We start from the raw sequence: 18,209 nt of genomic DNA, 5'->3' as shown, positions 1-18,209 counted from the left end.
GGCGCGCGGTGTCCCAGCGGGCAACAAACAGTCCTAAGCAGAAGTTTCAGCCAAAATGAGCAGGAGACCGTCAGCCCCTGATCTCTTGACAATAAGAGAAAAATCAAAGTGAAAGCTCATTTTGTGGTGGGGTGGGAGGACCCATATAACACCTGTGCACACTGCCTCGTCCCTTGACCTGGATCTAAAGGCAGAGACCTGGACTACTAGACCCACCCGTGCCTATAAGCACCCAAGGTATCAGGTTATTTTCCCAGCAAAGAAATTCACTCAGCAAAGAGAGTTAGCACAGGATTGCTCTTGTCCAAATGGGCATGCGTCTTCCTGCACGTGGGCCTGTCACATCCCCATTGCCCCAGCAAAAGCCAAAGGATGGTAAAGACCCTCTGGCTTAACAGTTAGATGATTTTTAATGCATTAAAAAGGTCTGAGACCTGCAAAAGGCTGTACAGACCCCACGGCTTTGCCCCTCCACGGCCTTGGTGCACCAAACTAGTGTGCTGCCATCAGCCTCGGCATCTCCCACCACCGGAGCCTTTGTCAAGGAAATGCATTGCTCTCACCTTCACAGGTGCCTCTTCGGTGCAAGACCTACTCGGGACCCGCCAGAGCCTGCGCTCCCTGCTCCCGGTGACCCAGGAGCGGCTGCCTTTATATATGAAAATCCTGAATGAGCATGGGGGGAGGAAGGAAAAGAAAAGGGAAAGGACGGATTAAAAGGCAGGATAATTAACGATGTAAAATTAACTCCTGTGTGGTTTCTGGCATCTTCCAATATAAATAATGTTGCTAATGAATGTGACGGTCTGGGCCATGGGTATCAGATGAATGTTCAGCATGTGCATGGAGCCAACAGTCTTGCTCAATTTCCAGCAGAGCCGGCCTCATGCAAATGTACAAAGACAGTGTTTTCATGTCTTGAATGAGAAAAAAGGATATGAATGATGGTACAAATGGAAATGGGGAGGGAGGAAGCAGAGGCTCAACGTGGCAGTTCTGCTTCTGGAGAGATGGGCTCCGCGGTACTCCTTCCCCGTGAGATCTGCCGCCGGGCACCCGCTCACAACAAAAGGCATTTGCCAACCTCGTACAAATCTCCAAGGAAATGGGGGCTGATCTATAAGCCAGTGAAACTAGGTGGGGAGACTATTGATTTCCGTGGCGTTGGCCAAGGTTCACAATGCATTGATGTTCAGGGGTCGGAGCAGGGATCAGGGAGCCAGGACTCTCAAATACCGTGTCTAGCTCTGCCACCGGCACGTTGACAGGAGGGAAGTGTCCAGACTTGATGTTCTTGCTCAGTCCCACCAGCGTTAATGATGCCACATCTTAGAGGAAGACAGAAGAAAGGGGCCAAAAAGAAAGAAAACCAACACTATTTTTTCCCAGGGATAATAAAGGCACTTCACTGCTTTCTTATGCGCGTCTGCTCTACCGATCTCAGCTCATTGCCTTCCCCATCACTTCTAATTCTCCATCCTCCTCGGCTCTGATCAGGGCTGAAGGCAGAGCTGTAACTGCTTTCCCCTGCTATTTCCACTCCAGACAAAGAGAGACAACTGAAAACAAATCTTTCGGGAAATGCTGTTCTTACTACATTTCCAACCCGGTTTTGTAGATTAAAGACACCAAGACAAAGCTTGAAGAAGTATTTGGGGCAGTCATCCATGCACCTGCAGTCTCGGTTTACCTGTATTTATATCGGGGTATGCCTGTGCATCTCAGTATTGACACCTCCTTGATACCCCTGGTATCAAGGGGTATCAAGGCTTTGCTGAGTATTCGAGGTTTACCCACCACTCTGAGGACCAAAACCGATGATCGTGGGCATCCATAACCACATCCAAAGAAAATAGTAACAGGCAAGTGATTGATTCCCTCTCTCTATTTCTACATAGTGTTTCCTGAAGCTAAAACCTCTTAATATCTTCCTTTCAGAAGCATGCCTGAGGTCTTCCTCCCAGGCACCAAACCCAAGCTGGAAGATTTATCTCTTATCTAATAGGAATTAAAGATTTACAGTCAGCTCCAGCTTAACTGCCCATCAGGTTAGAAAGATGCTTTTGTGCTGGTAAATTGATCCACCATTACCCTATAAGATGACATCTAATTAAATCCCCACTGGGACGGGCAGGCAGAGATAGAAAGCCATGTCTAAAAGACACGGGTTTTCTTATCCCCTCCGCTTATCCCCATCCATTGAAAATGATGATAACGGGCCAGGACTAAGTGCGGCAGAGGGCACCATCAGCATTAGTCACACGAGAAGGTGGCTTAAGAAGGGCAGGCGTGTGCTCAGCTCGCTGTCCTGTAATAAAATGCTTCTTTGTTAGCTCAACTTATAAGGCCTGGTCAGAGCTAAAATGCTCCAGAGTTTTGAATGGCGAAACTTCTCTCTCCCTGCAGATGTTTCCATGGGCCTTCAGGCACCTTCATCTTCGTCAAGTGGCAGCTTTGGGGGAGGGAGGGGTATATTTGATTTTTCCTGACTGATTAATCGCCCCTACCCTGGCTCTGTGCGCGCATGCTAACAATCCACATTCAGTCCTTTCTTAGTCTTCGGAAATGCATCAAGCTGAAGTTTCTGGCTCGCGCTGCCATTCGGATGCCAGACGTGGAACGATGCAACGTGGCAGAGCCTACGTCTCTCCTTTGGGCGTTTCTTCACCCTGCCGAGGGAGGAGGCAGTCAGAGCCAAGGGTGCCGAGATGCACCTGCAGCTGGAGCCCAGTCGCTCTCCCGGCCACAGCTGTGCACAGGACGATGGCTGCCTCCCAATGCAGCAGGTGTAAAACAAACACCGAACAGGATATCCTACTCCCAAGGGATTCAGACCCGAATGGGCAGGTTGACCCTTGCCAGAAAACTGCTCAAGCCTAGAAACCCACCCTAGGAAGGGAAAGCCTGCAGCAGATGCAAGAGCGAGGGAGAATTGAACAAGCACCTTATGCTCTGCAAAGAGTGAGGGAGCAGGGTGGGCCGGGCCCGGCAGGGGGAAGGGAAAAGAGCCAGGTCCTCAGCTCCCATAAATCACACCAGCCCCAACGTGCCTGGCTTCTCGATGGCCTCCTGGCTGCCAGCTGGGGCGGATGTGGCACATGGGAGAAGGTCAGACGTGCCAAAGCCCACCCAAGCCTTGCAGCCTGCACCAGTGTTTATAGCCAACAATATGACGCTGAAGAGGGCAGGGTAAACTTGCACCTTACAGACTAACTAAATCAGAGATGTATAGCATAAGCCCTTCTAAGCAAAGGCTTACTTCATCAGACGTGAGTAAGCTTGCAGCTGATGAAACCTCATTGTCTCTCTCAGGTGGAGGGCGTCTACACAAGATGCTTTACTGCACAGTAGACTAATCTGCTGAGAAGTAAAGTAAAGTGTCACCGTCTGCATGTGCAGGCACTTACTGTGCAGTAAATTAGTTTACTATGCAGTAGAGCCAAATACCATGAATTGCTCATGTAGGCACACTTGGTGCAAATCTACCCTGTCTTCTGCTTGACTTCAGACTAACACCGTTAACTACCTCCCTCGAGCACCACATTGCCACCTACTCCACAGGCCCGGGTGCTCCCTGCTGGGGCAGCTTGCACTGAGCGCCCAGAGCAAGGCTCACACTCACGGCTCTGGAGACGGAGGGACAGGCTACACCTCCTCTGCCACGTGTCTCTACAAACGGTGGAAGAAAGGCGAATGCTTTCTGTCCTTCCAGGAACGTGGCAATAAAGGGGGTAGCCGGCATCCGGCATTGTATGCATCATCCACTGAGGGAATGGCTGTGGTGAGAACTCCCCGCGGTTATTTCAGCGTCTGCCCTTCACTTGCTTTGTCGGGGATGGGGGCGGAGAACAGCAGGGACTGTACTATGTGGGGCGTTTGCAAAATTTCATCCAATGCCCCTTAACACCTGATTTGGGGACTGATACAAAAGGAGTTAAAGCCAGTAGAAACCCCCTTCTTGACTGCAGAGGTTTTAGATAAAGCTCTGGCTCAGCAGTGAACTGGCCATGCATCCCTGAAGTAGGTTAACATCACTTTGCTCCCAAGACCCTGTGCTTGGCACTCGAACCCTGGCTGGCCTAAGCCTCCCAGCAATGGTACCGACATGTCCAGCTCTGCCCGGTTTGGAGACCACCCAGTGACCACCTGCAAAGTGTTGAGAAGACGTGGTAGCTTTGTAGCATAGAAACTTATGTTTGCTTTCTAACAATGCTTGACTTCTTGGCACCCAACGTCCGGTGACCCCTGAGCACCTTCAGATCACAAAGAAAGGCAACCTGCCCTGACCCCCATTGCTCGCTGGTTTACCTAGGTGGCTAAATCAAAGGCCAACATAATCAAATGTCCTGGAAAACAATAAAATGGATGGAAAACAAAGTGTTCACACTCCTAGTGCCCTCCTGCTTTCCATCCTTCCTTGCCAAGGTCTGCCTCCATCAGCCTATATAAAGCCAGCACGAGTCCCTTGCTCTCACCACCCACAGCAGGGGACGGAGGAAGAGCCCAGCAACTCCCATCACCTACCAACCCCGGACTCAGGTAAGTGATGCAGGAGGTCTCCTCCTGCCGCCTTCCTTCCCGGTGGCCAGAGAGGCCACGCACGGCGCTTACTCGGCTCCCTTTCGGAAGGGCTGACGCGGCTGTCGGGGCTGGATCGCCCCGTGCAAGGCGTTGATGCCGGCACGCGCTTCACGGCAACTGAAAGCTGGGGAGCTCGTTCTTCAGCTTTGCACAAAACCATCAATCACTCCAAGATATTTCTACCGTCCCTGAGCTTGCAGCTACACCCAGAATGCATTGCCAGCTGTTGAACTTTAACTTTGCCAATGCCTTCATTTTCTCCTTAAATTTGTACTCTCTCAATTATTTCTAAATGGCACAACAGGCTCTGGCCAATGAGATGGGGCGAGGCCATCATTCCACCTCCCTATTGCTGCAAAAGCTGCTTAGATTTAGGTTGGGGCAGCTTTTCACAGTCAGCTCCCTGTTTCTTTGCCCCTGGAGTTTTTCGGTGACAGTTGCATGCCTTAGCTCTAAGGCATCTAAGCCCCTAACTTGTGGTCCCAGCAATGGAAATGTCCAAACCGCCTGAACTGTTTGGATGTATGCAGGCACATTTCAGCAATTCACTTCTTGTAAAAAAAAAAAACCCAACCCCTAGGGTTAGGTATTTGACCGGTCAAATAAAATTTGGTTAATTGACCAGTCAAATATCAATGAAAAATTGTAAAATATCACCGATAGGGCCAAATAATACAGAGAAAAGCCCAAAATTTTGATTAAGAAATGTGTCAAAAATCAATACAAATCCTATTTCTGTCAATAAAACTACATGTATAGACACACATACATGCACCATTTTATTTTATTTGTAAAATTGCTGTAATCTTTGACTGGTCAAAAAAAGATGCAGTCAACTGACCAGTCATGTGCCCAGTCCACTCCCAGCCTCTGCCTTCCACCCTCACCACGAGCCCCCAGAGTCCAAGCCATGGTCACCCCCACACCGCCAAGCTAACCCCATCCCTGTGTCCCCAGGGTGCCGCGGCGTCCCCGTCCCAGGAGCAGCCATGGTGAGGATCTGCGCTCTGGGCCTCTTCTTGAGCATGCTCTTTTCTGCATGCATTGCCAGCTCAGCAGATTGCGGAGCAAGAATCAACCAGGCAGCTCTAGACTATGGTGAGTGGACACCGGTTTGCATCGACACCCAGCACCAGCGGAGAACGCCCCGGCCTGTCCGCAGCCTCTCCTTCCAACAACCAGACACCTTCCAAACAGCTCCAACACCGCCTGGGCCACAGGGCGGCTCATCACCCATCTCCCCATTCTACAGATGGAGCAAACGAGGCACAGGAAAGGAGAGGAGTGCCCTCAATGCTACCCCAGCAGTTGTGGATAAGGCGTGATCAGGGCTGGGACATACAAGGAGAGGGAAGACTGCCGTTCTACAAAGCACGTTTATTAAGCGAGAAAGTAATGCACGAATGAGCACCGAGTTAGTTTCTCTGCTCAGCGGGTGTCCTATCCTCAGAGTATTGATCAGGCAGCTCCTAGCAGGTCACTTGAGCAGTCTTGAGGGCACGTCCAACTACCCTCTTTACACCCTTGCCTTTTATTACCTTTATTTGATCCACCTACAGTGCAAGCAAGCATGCTTTGTTATACTTTCCCTGTACCTATTGGCCTAAACCCACCCACACATCACTCTTGCCCACACAAGATATTAATCCCCTAGGTCTTTTCTGCCTGGCAGGAGCGTTAAACACTTCAGCTCAGCCTTAGCCGGGACAAAGTTTTGAACCTAGCCTGTTTGTTCACAAACTCAGCTCTTGCTCTTATGCTTAACAAACAAGGAAATGTGGGCATGGGTCCTGGTTATTCGGCCGACACCAAAGCCAAGTGAACAGAACCCAGTTCCTACATTGACCATAAATCCAGGAGGTCCTAACAACATTCTCCCCTTTTCCTACAGTTTCCCAAGTGGCCAAAGCTGAAAACGAGATACCATTAAAGAAGGTGCTAGCAGCCATCTCCATCCCAGACCTCTCCACGGTTCCCCAAAAGCTCACAGGGTGAGTCCAAGACTGGACCTCGTTCCAGGTCTCAGCACAGTATTGGCAGCTCATCCTGGTGTTTAGCTGGCACGCTCCGGCCGTCACAACCGGCACAGCTCAGGGTGCCTGGCAGAGGCTGCCGAGGGACAGCCTATTTTAAAAGGTTTTGTCAAATGTTCCCAGTTCAGTTTCTGCTATGCTCTTGGAGGCAACAGCGTGACAGCTCAGTGTCAACAGGTCCCTCAAGCGTCCCCACGCTGGGGTCTAAGGCTTTGGCAATGACTGTATGTCCCCCAGGTTACTCTGCCTTCCCCGCAAACTCAGTGAAAAGCAGCTGAGAGAGGGGAAAGGTCCTGCATCACAACCAGAGTCAGGTATCCAGGTTGTAGCCATATTGGTCTAGAGGAAAAAGCAATCAGGACTCACAGTAGAGGTGATAACTTTTATTAGACCAACTAGATATTTTGCAAGGGATGTTTGGGGGTTTTTTCAAAAATCTAGTTGGTCTAATAAAAGATATCATCTCGACCACGAGTCCTAACCAAAGAGTCACGCAGTCCAGCCACATGGTCAGGAAAGCAAAGCCTTCCCAGACAGAAAGTAAGCATGCTTTAGGTTTACCATACAGATAGTTGGGGGAGCCCCATGCCATGGTTTGCAGATTGTCCCATTTCTGATTTAAGCTTTCCAGGTAAAGGAAAAAACTAAGAAGCAGAAACTGAGCCAAGTTTCAGGCCCACAACACCATGCCCACTAGCAGCATGTCCACACGTTCAATTAATGCATGCTAGATAATGCATATTAAAGCTAGTACCTCCATTGTGAGGTACTAGGAAAATGCACATTAGCTTGGCTTAATGCACATTAACTGAAGTGCATGCATTTTAAGTGATGCTTAATGCACATTATCCTACTTCAATGCGCATTATGTAAAAAGCACTTTTTATGTGATGCTTTAATGCACATTAAAATAGGCTAATGTGCATTAAAGTGCATGTGTAGACGCACCCTAGGTTCCTACAGATGCAGGTCTCCTAGCCCTGGCCTCGAACTGGCTCTCAAACCTAGATCTTCTTGTGCAGAGGGGGCAGGAGAAGGTATTTCAGAGACGATGTCTTGATCCTATCTTTCAGGGAGCTGTTTTGCCTTGTAAATGTTCTGGATACAATACCCTATAAGGGTGAGGCAGAGTCGAGCACGCCCCTGCGCTGCCCCACTGATACCTCCATTCCTATTCCCACAGGATACATATTAAGAGCGTCAACCTGCTCAATCTTTCCACATCGCTGCAGCCTGGCGCTGGCCTGCAAATGACCACGGACCTGGACCTCGGCCTCTGGGGCCAGCTGTGAGTGTGGGAGCCTGGCCGGCCGGGATCGCAGGGACCGGCTTGTCACTTGTTTCTCACCTCTTGTAGTAGCTCAGGGAGGTGATAGCAGACCATGCTCTTCCTTACACCAGTATAAGTCATACAAGTGGTGTCAGTGGGGTGTAAAGCAGGTGTAAGAGCAAAGGCTCCATCTGCCCCCTCTTGCAGGGGGGCAGCCTTGGGGAGGGGGGGAGAAAGGGGTTGCCATTGACTTGTACCGGGGCAGGGTAAGACCTGAGGCTGCACTGGTTCAGTCTCTCCGTCTCTCTCTTGCTTGTGCAGCATGGATGCTATGATGGAGATGACAGTAAAGGTATCCATCAGAGCTGAAATCCGTGCAAGGCTGACCTCTGAGAAGAACATTGAACTGAGCATTAGCGCCTGCAAAACCGTCGTGGGAGGCATCACCCTCGGTTCGAAAAAAGGCAGGTGAGTGCCACAGAGCCTCTGTCGCTCCGGGCATAACAGCAGGAAGGGGCAGACCCTGAGACGAGCAAAAGCATCGAGTGATCCAGCTCCCTGCCTTTCCTCTGGGAACACAAGGACACCTGGAGGGTAGCAGTGAAAATGTCTCTGAACTGCCCCTGGTTTCACAAAGGTTTGCACAAACTTCGATCATCTCCCTGCAAGAAGGAGGTTGCTATCAGTCACTCGTTATTTGCTTCAAAAAGCATCGTTTTGCACTTAGGGAGCAAGAGCAAAACCATGGGCACAGTAGAAGACTGGTAACAATAAACCGCAGGAGAAAACCAGCCAGAGAAAACCAGCCTCTAAACAAAGCATTGGCCAAAGCCAATGAGTCAGAACAATATTCCCAGGCAAATATTACTGGTGTGGAATACCTCTGCTGCAAGGAGGCCCGGCTCGCAAGCCACGCGAACCAGGCTGGAGAAGGCATTCCCACCAGACAGCCCTTACCAACCCTTGACTACCGTAGCATCGTTAAGATGGAGTTCAATGAATAGTCTATCTTCATAAGGATTTTTAACACGCAATTAGATTTGACATAGCATAGACCGGGGCCCATGCCACGGGGCCATGGGCAGCCGCTGTGCGTGGCTTGCGGCAGACGGGGAGGAGACAGGGCGCGTGGTGGCAGAAGATCGGACAGGGAGCAGAAAGCAGAGCAGCAGGTTGGGCAGGGGAAGGGGATCGGAGTGGCACTCGGGGAGCTAATCTGTAGCACGCCTGCTGAAAAGATTGGCCCGCACTGGCACGGAGGGTAGTTGTGAGCAACACCTCACGCCATGCAGAGTCAGACTGCAGAAGATCCTCGTGCTCCTTTGCTCAGGCCGCTCTTTCTTCCCATCCAGCCTGCAGTCGATGTTGAAGGAGCTGAAAGCTCATGTCCACACAGCGTTAGCTGAGAAGGTAAGCCTTGAAAACCTCATCCTGCTCCTTTGGCACCGTGGGCAGGTTGATGAAACGGCATCAGTGGACTTGGTGCTTGTCAAAGCCGATACACCGACGATGCTTGAAAATAACTCTCTCATCTGTAAAAATAAATAAGTAAATAAAAAGCAGCATGTCCAGTCACCATGCCTAGCTTTCTGGTCCAGCTTACCCCAGATCTGACCGGGGAGCACAGGACCGGCTCTGCAGCAGCCCAGTCCCATGCACGTTCAGTCTGGGTCATGGGACCTGGCTCTGGTGCAGAAGCCTCTTGCAGCAAAGTGACAACAGCTGGGAAAGCTTTAGAGCAGTCAAGCCATTCGGGATCTTGCTGCACTCCTGGCTTAGGAAATGCACCTTGTAAATGTGAAACAGGTGCTGCAAGAGGCCTCCTATTCTCCTCAAGCAGAACAGGACCCCGATTCCGTCCGGAGGAGAAATATTTGGAAGTGAACCACCCCGCCCCAGCACTGGGCTCACGGTGGGAGGCAGCCTCCAGGCTCCCACAGGCCCCTTCACTTGGCTTTGTACCTTTCTCCACAGGCTTGTTTGCAAATCAGCACCATTGTCCTGAGGCAGAACAGCAAGATAGCCCATGCGACAGGTGAGCTCCAGCCGGCTCCAATCTGCCGCGGGTCAAGAGCCCAGAGGAGCTGTCTGGAGCCAGGCAGCACCGAGCAGAGACAGCTCAGGCCAGCTCTGCAAGTGCTAGCTAAAACCCATTGAGCCCCGGTAGCGCAAGTATTCAGATGGCCAAGGCACGGCACCCTGCCGGGGTCGCTGTCGAGCGTCTAGCTCCAGAGCTGGCCCACTACCCTGCTGCGGACAGTGCAGGCTCTGGTCCGCGAACGGGCTCAGTCACAGCAAGCTCAGGGTGCATGCACAGCATTGCATTTGTGCCATGGAGATGTAAACCCTGGCGTGGGTTCAAGCTTCAGGCAGAAAATCCTGCAGGCCCTTGCCTTGCAGGAGATGCAGAAGCACGAGCTCTTGGGTGAGCGTAGTTTGCCGTCAGTCCGGGGGAGCTCCTGGGTCTGGCAAGAGCAGGGTGAGGGTGCGAGCTCCAGCGGGAAGGAGCCGAGGCCACAGCCGTTCTCAGCAGGACTGGAAGGAATGGTGCAGACATCTGCTGAGGGGGCAGTCAAAGTACCCTGCCCTCGGGCACCCCCGCATGCACGGGCTCTCTCTGTTACAGAGGGTGGGGATGGGAAGGGAGACCATCCCTCCCCGTTTTCTACTCCTCACATCCCACGTCCTGGCAGCCTGGTCTAATGGGGATGACTCCAACCTGGGTTGGGGCTTCCCTGACAAAAGGTTCGGGCCCTGCCCCTGCTCTTTACCAAAGGATCAGACTAAGCCTAAATCATTGCAACAGGGCCCCGACCTGCTCCAGGCCAGTAGTACAGATACAAAAGAAGGGTGAGGCTAAGGAAGCACTTCCCCAAGTCCTCGCCCACTCCCATCCGTTTAGGACAAGTAGGGGGCCATAAACTGTCTGGAATCAGGAGATGGCTCCATGTCTTCTTTACCCATAACTGCTTTATTGCGGTGTGTTTTTTTGCTCATGTTCCCCTGGGCGCGCTGGCTGGTTGCAGACAAGCTGCCACTCCTCGCAGAAGGCCAGATCCAGTATGTCCCGCTCAGCGCTCCTGTGTTTGCCAGCAAATGGATCAACCTGCCCTTGCAGGTAGGTTCTGGGTTCCTCCTGGTCCTCACATCCCAAGGCATGGACTTTCATCTTTCCTGGAGGCTCTACCACCTCCAAGCCTAAATGCCGGAGGGACGAAGGGGACCTTTCTGCAGTCCCCGAGGGCAGGATCGGCCTCCTCTGAAGTGGGGTCTGGTTCACCCTCCTCTTGCATTTCTTCCAGACCACGTTCTTCTTCGGAGGGCAGGAGATCCCCATTCCTCACAGCCAGGCCCCCTTCACTCTGCCGGAGCAGGTGGACGACAGCTCCTCCCACGTCACCATTGGCCTGTCCCAGGAATTTTACAACAATTTATTCCTAGCCCTACAACTGGCCAGAGCCTTCAACCTGACCATCCAGGTGAGCAGAGCCACTTTGGGCTGGAGGAGGGAGGGTGCATTTGGGGGCACGGCTGGTTCGTTTTTCCCCCTGACTCCACCACCAACCATTCACAAGACAGCTGCTCTCTCGCACAAGGGGTACTGCCGGCCGAGAATCACAGAAATCACAGGATCCTAGAAAATGAGGGTTGAAGGGAGCTCAGGAGGTCACATCCAGTCCAACCCCCTGCTCAAAGCAGGACGAGCCACAATGACATCATCCCAGTCAAGGCTTGGTCCAGCCAGGTCTTAAACACCTCCAAGGATGGAGAGTCCCCCACCTTTTTCGGTAACCTGTCCCAGTGCTTCACCACCCTCCTCATGAGAAAGTTTTTCCTAATACCCAACCTCAGCTTCCCTTGCTGCAGCTTGAGCCCATTGCTCCTTGTCCTGTCATCTGCCCCACTGAGACCAGCCCAGCTTCATCCTCTTTGCAGCCCCCCGGCAGGGAGCTGAAGGCTGCTATTCAATCCCCCTCGGTCTTCTCCTCTCCAGACTCAATCAGCCTAGTTTATGTGCCCCAGCAATTTTTGTTGCCCTCCATTGGAGCATCTCCTGGAAGTCACCAACTGAAAGCCAGGAGCGGGCAATGAGTTGTGCCTAGTCCCATCAGCCAAATCACCAACCCAAACGCAAGCCAAGCATCTTCCTCGGCAACATCAAAGCCGCTTCATTTGGGACATGCCCAGCGAGGGCAGAAATGCCTTTTCACTTCGTGTCTGCCCAGCCCTGAGCTCAGCAGAGCTGGAGCCGCACGGGAGCCACCGAAGTCGTCACTGCCCATCCCATAACCAGGTTTATTCTCATTTTTGCAGAGCGAGCTAACGACCGCCAGCCTAGCACAGCAGGGCGCTAAGGTGCGTGATGCTCACTGCTCCCTTGTCCTGAGCCTCAGGGGTTAGCAACGTGTCTGCAGTTCACCTTCCTTTCTCTTGGAGCACCGAGTCCCGAGTTCAGGGATGGGAGGCATTGACGAGGCAGGCTGACCCTTGCCCCAGGGTGACTTCCCTGCTCTTGGGAGGTGGTTGGACCCAGCTGGGCAGGGATGAAGGGCAGAGCTAGAAGCAGCAACCATGCACCAAGCCCCATGGAGTGGGGCACCTGCAACCTCCCTTATCCACCCCCAAGCTAAGAAAGCTGCCAGGGCCACCAATGCTGAGGACCCCTCAAAGCCACGAAAAGTGTTGACTTGGTCGTGTCTGCTCTGCACAGGATCAGGTCAGCAGCCAGTACCCGAAGCCCTTGGCTCTGGTGCTAGCAGTGGTGTTCCCCAAGCCACCCACAGTGGTCCTGAAGGAAGGCGAGGCGGTCGCGGTGCTCTCTCCCACCATCAAGATCGGGGTCCAAAACCCGGGCTTCCAGGTCCTTCTGAGCCTGGATGTGGTAAGCAGAGCCCTGCAACATATGCTCGGCATGGTCGCTCGCCTGTCTCGTGTCCTGCACCCACGGGCCGCCGGGGCCGGCTGTGCACCGTGCCGTTGGCCGTCAGGCAGAGCGGCACATGCAAAGCATGCACGCACCGCGCGATGGGACCGCTTTGGAGGCTGACTGCCTTCTTCTCCAACCGCAGGAGATGACCACGAGACTGCAGGTTGCCGCTGACAATGTGAAGATGATACTCTCTCTTGAAGTGGAAGGGTAATGAGCCCACCGATGTCTTTTCCTTGCTGGGTGTGGAAGGGGGGGGCTCCCCAGCAGCAGCGGCAAGGGGTCTAGGGAAAGTCTTCCCTAAGATTCCTCCATTTCAATGAGGAAAAATTTATTGGGATCTTGGTGCATTGGGTGGGCATCCATGCAAATGCCTACCCCATTTGAATCGGGGGGGGGGGGGGGCACCTTTAGTCATCGGTGAAAACAGCCAGCTCCAGATACATTTTCTTAGGAGAGCTCTCAGCTAGAAGTTGGTGAATTTTCCCCCAAAGGGACAGGGCACGATCTCAAGTGGGTTTCCTTTCTGCAGTGATTTCGCGCTCTCCGTGGCCTCTTCTACAGTGGGCGCTGTTGTGGTAAGTACCTGATTACCTCCCTTCTCTGTACTCAGGAAGGGGCACAGCACTGGTTTCCCTGCGCTCCCTTCTCTGGGGCAGGAAGGGAAACTTGCTTCGTGTCCACCGAAGAGTTTGCTTAAAAGCCCGGTCTGTGGCAGATGAGGTGTTTGATCTAAATTGCAACCTTGGTCTCGTGCCCTCTCTTTTTCTCCGGGCGGGGAACACCCACATTAGTTTCCCCTGCAGAAGTCAAGGGATGCTGGCTGATAGTCTAAGCAGCGCCTCGGACTTCGGGCGTCTCTGATCTGGAGGGGGGCAACTTAGCCTGAGTTGGGTTTGTTAATGCACTACTGTATTTACTTCTGGTACTAACGGTGCCCTTATCGGGCCGAAGCAGCCCCCGGGATCAGCGAGAGAGATATGGGATTAGCAGAGTCCAAAACCCAAGTGACCATGGATTTGTTCCCTCTTTGTGGCTGGTTTCTCCCTTTCTTATGGTGTCGATCCGTCCCACAGTCACTGAGCTTATTCTCCTTTGGCAGGGTGACCGGCTGAAGGAATTATTTGGCGATGTAATTCGGAAAGAAATCTTGGCCCATATGAACGGTAAGGATGCCGGGGTCGCTGTTTATACCCAGGAGGTTCTGACCGCGATGGTCTGGCAGCAACCCCCGTTCTTCGCCACGCGGTTTGGGTGCCGGCCCATGTTAATGGCAGCTTTGCGCCCCTCCTGGGGCAGAAACAAGAGCGGTGCCTACCCTGGCCCCCTCCCCCTGGGCCTGGAAAAAGCCTCTGTATCATGCCCTCTACCTATCAAAGTAGTTTGCATCATTTGGCACCAGGAAGGGTGAATGCAACCCTCCAAAACCTTCATGTCCCTAAGCTTGGTCCTTCCACCCAAACTGGTGTGCTTCTTCCCAAGAGAAAAAGGCTCAGCATCTCCCTGCAGAATCGCACGCGCTGCCAGGCCAGACTATCCTCCGCCACGACCTGCACCCTTCCCTGCCAGGCCCATCGGTGGTAATCGGCTAGTTACATCAGTCTGAACCGGGTATCTGGTCCGGTGAGCACGGCCACCTCCAGCTGCGAGAAGGAAGCAGGTTTCCGCGCGGTTCCTCGCAGCTGGAAGCAGCAGAGCCAGGGACGCGCGTCCGCGAGATGAGCCCTGGCCTGCAGCAGGGGCTGCGAACGAAAGCCTCCTCCGAGTCATTCCAAAAACAGATCCATCGTGGGCAGCGGAAAGACTCTGGCCTGCAACAGTGCCAAGGAAATTAGAAACCGGCCCTCAGTTGGGTGCCCAGCTACAGCACTTTGCAGCTGGATGACGCTGTGGAAATAATTAGTGCACGTAAAACAAATGCTAGCTTCTCTCCGAGTCCCCCGGAGCCATTTCCAAGCTGTTCGGGTGATGGACTTGCAGGCCAGCGGAGGAGAATTAGCGGAGTGCCATTAAGATCTGGAGGGCCGCAGACTGACAGGCCGAGTCTGAAGGCAGTTTTACATTATCCAGACGCAGCCACTCATTTCCTCCCCCTCTCTTTTTCAGAGGTGTTGCATGAAGGGATCTCTCTGCCGCACCTGAGTCTCATTTTCAACTATGTCGATATCAGCATCGCCATCCACAAGGTGAGAAGCAGGGATTTTTAAGTAGCTTCCTCGGTAGTTTGATGCCACCCTGGAGATGCACCCTCCAGGGACGTCTCAGGCACTCATGGCCGGGGAGTGACTGGGAACTATGACTGTGGGCAGCGAGTTTTGCTCGGCTGGTTTCCCTTTCCCAGCAGCGCGGGCACTTCCCACGTGCATGAGAAGGGAAGGCAAGCACGGGGGGCTATTTCCCATGCCTTGCACCCTTGCAGAATTTCAGATCACACGGAAGAAGCCACGAGGGATTTCGGGATGTCGTTGCCTGCAAAAGCTGGGATCTGGACTCAAAAGTCCCTGCATGAGTTCTCCGTCACGGAGAAATCCTGGTGTGGGGTTTTGTTCCTTTCTCTAAAACGGAGGTTGGAAGTAGGCATGAACCCTGGCTCCTCCGTGCTCGCTAACCCCCAGAACTAAGTGTTATTGCCTTAAATAAAGTAGCTCTGCCCTCCACATCCAAGTGTAAGGGATGGATGTGCAAGAGGCAATAACATGAGTGGCAAACTCTCTGCAATGAGGCACTGGTTTTAAAGGACAGCAAAGCAGATTGAGATGAGATCTCAGGAAAAACTTCCTTGTGATTAGAAAAGCAAGGCTGTAGGGTAGCCCACGACAGAGTCGCCTTCACTGGGACTGGTGAAGAGGAGGCTGGATGCGCATCGGGCACTGGACAGGGGTGGTTTAAAAATAGCATTGCTGCATTTGTGCAGGGGTTGGACCAGACGCCGCCGGAGGTCCCTCTCACCCCGTGAGCCTAAACTAAACCAAGAAAACCAGGAGCCTTGTTTAATCTTTGTTTTTCCCTTCTGCAGGGTTATGTGCTGATCCCTGTAAACCTCGAGTACATCGAGGGAGATGGACAGGAAGCCACTGACATCTGAAACTTTGCTGGGACCTCCTTTCCTCTTGTTTTACCCCCAAACACTTCAGATCTGCGGAGAAATTGCTCTTTGGTCTCTCTGATTTGATGGATTAAATAGTGAGCCATGTTTCTTTCCTTCACGAAATGTTAAGGATACTTCTTTGCTTTTCTAAGAATAGCCTCTTACGTTGAGGGTGCATTCGACATTGTGCTGGAAAGTCTTGCTCCTGTCCGGCTCAGACACGCGGATTGTAACAAGATTTCCTCCTTTCATTAAAGACTTCCTCTCTTGCCACGTTTCTAGTCCGATTCTGGTAGCGTTTTCTTTACAACTGTGCAGAAATGCACTGACGCGTGCCGACGCGGGCGGCACACAGCAGGGCAAACCTCCCACCTACACGGGAGCATGGGCACGTGCAGCCGGCTCAAGCAGAGGAAAGTAGCTCGTTGCCTCTCGGGGCAAAACAGAGTGGCATCATTTACCAGCAAAAGCGCATCTGGTGCCATTGGTGCCGATGCGCGCAGGCTTCTCACCGCCGAGCTGGGACCTCCCGCCAGGCTTTTACTGCAGGTGCCGCGAGACGGCCAGATGCGAGGCAAGTCCCACCGCTCCCTTATGTGCTGCTAGCCATAGAAAGCCACGTGGCTTCGTTGCACTGAGCCAGGCTGCTAAATGCAGGAGGGCTCTCGCCCGTGTGACCGTCTGCCTTTCCCAGGGGCACAGCTGGGGATGGGAGACCGTCTGTTGGCTTTCCCTGAACCACGCTAGAAAGGAGAAACATCCCCTTGGCTGCTGTTCCCTGCCTCCAGATGAGACCGCAAACCTCCTACAGCCCAGCTCTAAGCTTCGTTTTTCAAATACTCCCTCCCACCCCCCAGCAAAGTTGGGAAGCAAAGAGAGCACATCCCACAGCTCCCCAAAACGAGCAGAGATCCCAGGCAGTGAACACAGCCGTGCCCTGGGCTATGTAAGAGCCCTGTTAAAGGGACAGCAGTGCTGAGCGCCACGTGGATGGGCCAAGCCAGTTGGACTAAAAATACCAGATTCCTGACCCAAAACACAGCTCATTTTTTATTTTAAATGTCCTCTTTTACTACCCCTTCCTCTACGGTTTTCCCCACAACTCCCAATTTTGGGGCATCTCTTCAGTGGCCTGCGGTTTTCGGCAGCAGCAGAAACAAAAACATCTAAATATGCCTGAAAATAAAACCTATGTCTCTGCCTGAGATTTCTAGTCCATTTTCAAGTCCAGGATACAATGTCTGGATACAATCCAGAGCTGCTAGAAATCAGCACAGCCCCATCTAAATGCAAAGGGGCTCCACCAGTTTACACGAGCTGAGGAGAAGACCCCCGACCTCGGGACGGTTGCCTCAACCTCCAAGCATCTTGAGGTACACGCGGCTCTGGGTGTCAAACTGCGCCTGCTGCCGCTTCCTTCTTGTCCATCCCTGCACGGCACATCGGGCACCAAGCGCAGGCAAGCTTCGCCGCTCTGTTTAAGGAGGGCGGTAGTGACCTCTCCTGGTTTCTGTGCATACAGCACACTCGGCAGCAGACTCTCAGCAGGGAAAGCACCCGGCGTCACAGCGACAGAACGAGTTCTCCAGCTAGCAGGATTCACGCGCAGCAACAAGCGCAAGAGCAGCACAGCTACTGCTACCAGACCTCAGGGCCAGGGGAGGACATCAAATGCACACCCAAAACGAACACACACAGGTGTGTAAATGCTTACTGCTCCTTCTTTGCGGGTGCCGCTACCTGATGTGAACATGCAGCAAACAGATTTGCTGCTCAATTGTCCTTGCAGAGGGAAGCTACCTTTAGAGCTGTCCCTGCTTGTCTTTGCAAAGGGTCTTAATGATGTAAAATATGATCAGCTGGAACAACCCCAACCCTGAAAATGAGCAGCTTCTGACCCACATGGCCCTTGGTGCTCAACATGAAATAGCAGCTGTTCTGCAAACCAAATGAGCTTGAGGGTCTGCTGTCTTGGACACAGAGAGATCTCAGGATTGGCACAGGCGCGTCGCTCCAACAAAACACCTGTTGGACCAAAAGGAGGATGGATACACGTAGACAGAGCTTGTGAGGCCAGGTACAGATGCGTCCATACCATCTGCATCATCTCTCAGAGCAGGCCCCCAACAGCCAGCTCCCGGGGAGACAACACAAGGGAATGTGTCGATGATGAAGTAAAACAACCAACAAGCCAACGCGTTGATACACAGCAACGGAGCCGAGAGCAGGATGAGCAAAACCCTGTCTGCCTACAACACCAGGCAGCGGGATTGAGGTGGTGTGGAAGCCACGGTGGGGCCTGGGGAGGGG

General features: G+C 52.8%; 1 protein-coding gene across 1 annotated transcript; it reads left to right on the top strand.

Annotated features, from left to right (window-relative positions):
* Window positions 1–4,105: 4,105 nt before the first annotated feature.
* Window positions 4,106–16,120, top strand: LOC149856899 (protein TENP-like). Its single transcript, XM_090064104.1, has 16 exons — window positions 4,106–4,169; window positions 5,539–5,679; window positions 6,473–6,572; window positions 7,798–7,902; window positions 8,206–8,352; window positions 9,237–9,294; window positions 9,859–9,919; window positions 10,911–11,002; window positions 11,187–11,363; window positions 12,199–12,240; window positions 12,596–12,766; window positions 12,954–13,021; window positions 13,344–13,389; window positions 13,914–13,977; window positions 14,918–14,997; window positions 15,828–16,120. The coding sequence occupies exons 1-16, from the start codon at window positions 4,106–4,108 to the stop codon at window positions 15,894–15,896; spliced, it is 1,485 nt and encodes a 494-aa protein (XP_089920230.1). The 3' UTR covers window positions 15,897–16,120.
* Window positions 16,121–18,209: the final 2,089 nt, after the last annotated feature.

The sequence above is a fragment of the Crocodylus siamensis genome, chromosome 10, assembly GCF_052110815.1.
Source record: "Crocodylus siamensis isolate JL-2025a chromosome 10, ASM5211081v1, whole genome shotgun sequence".
NCBI classification, from domain to species: Eukaryota; Metazoa; Chordata; order Crocodylia; family Crocodylidae; genus Crocodylus; species Crocodylus siamensis.
Note: the sequence above shows the minus strand (reverse complement) of the source record. Positions and strands in the feature narration are given on the sequence as shown.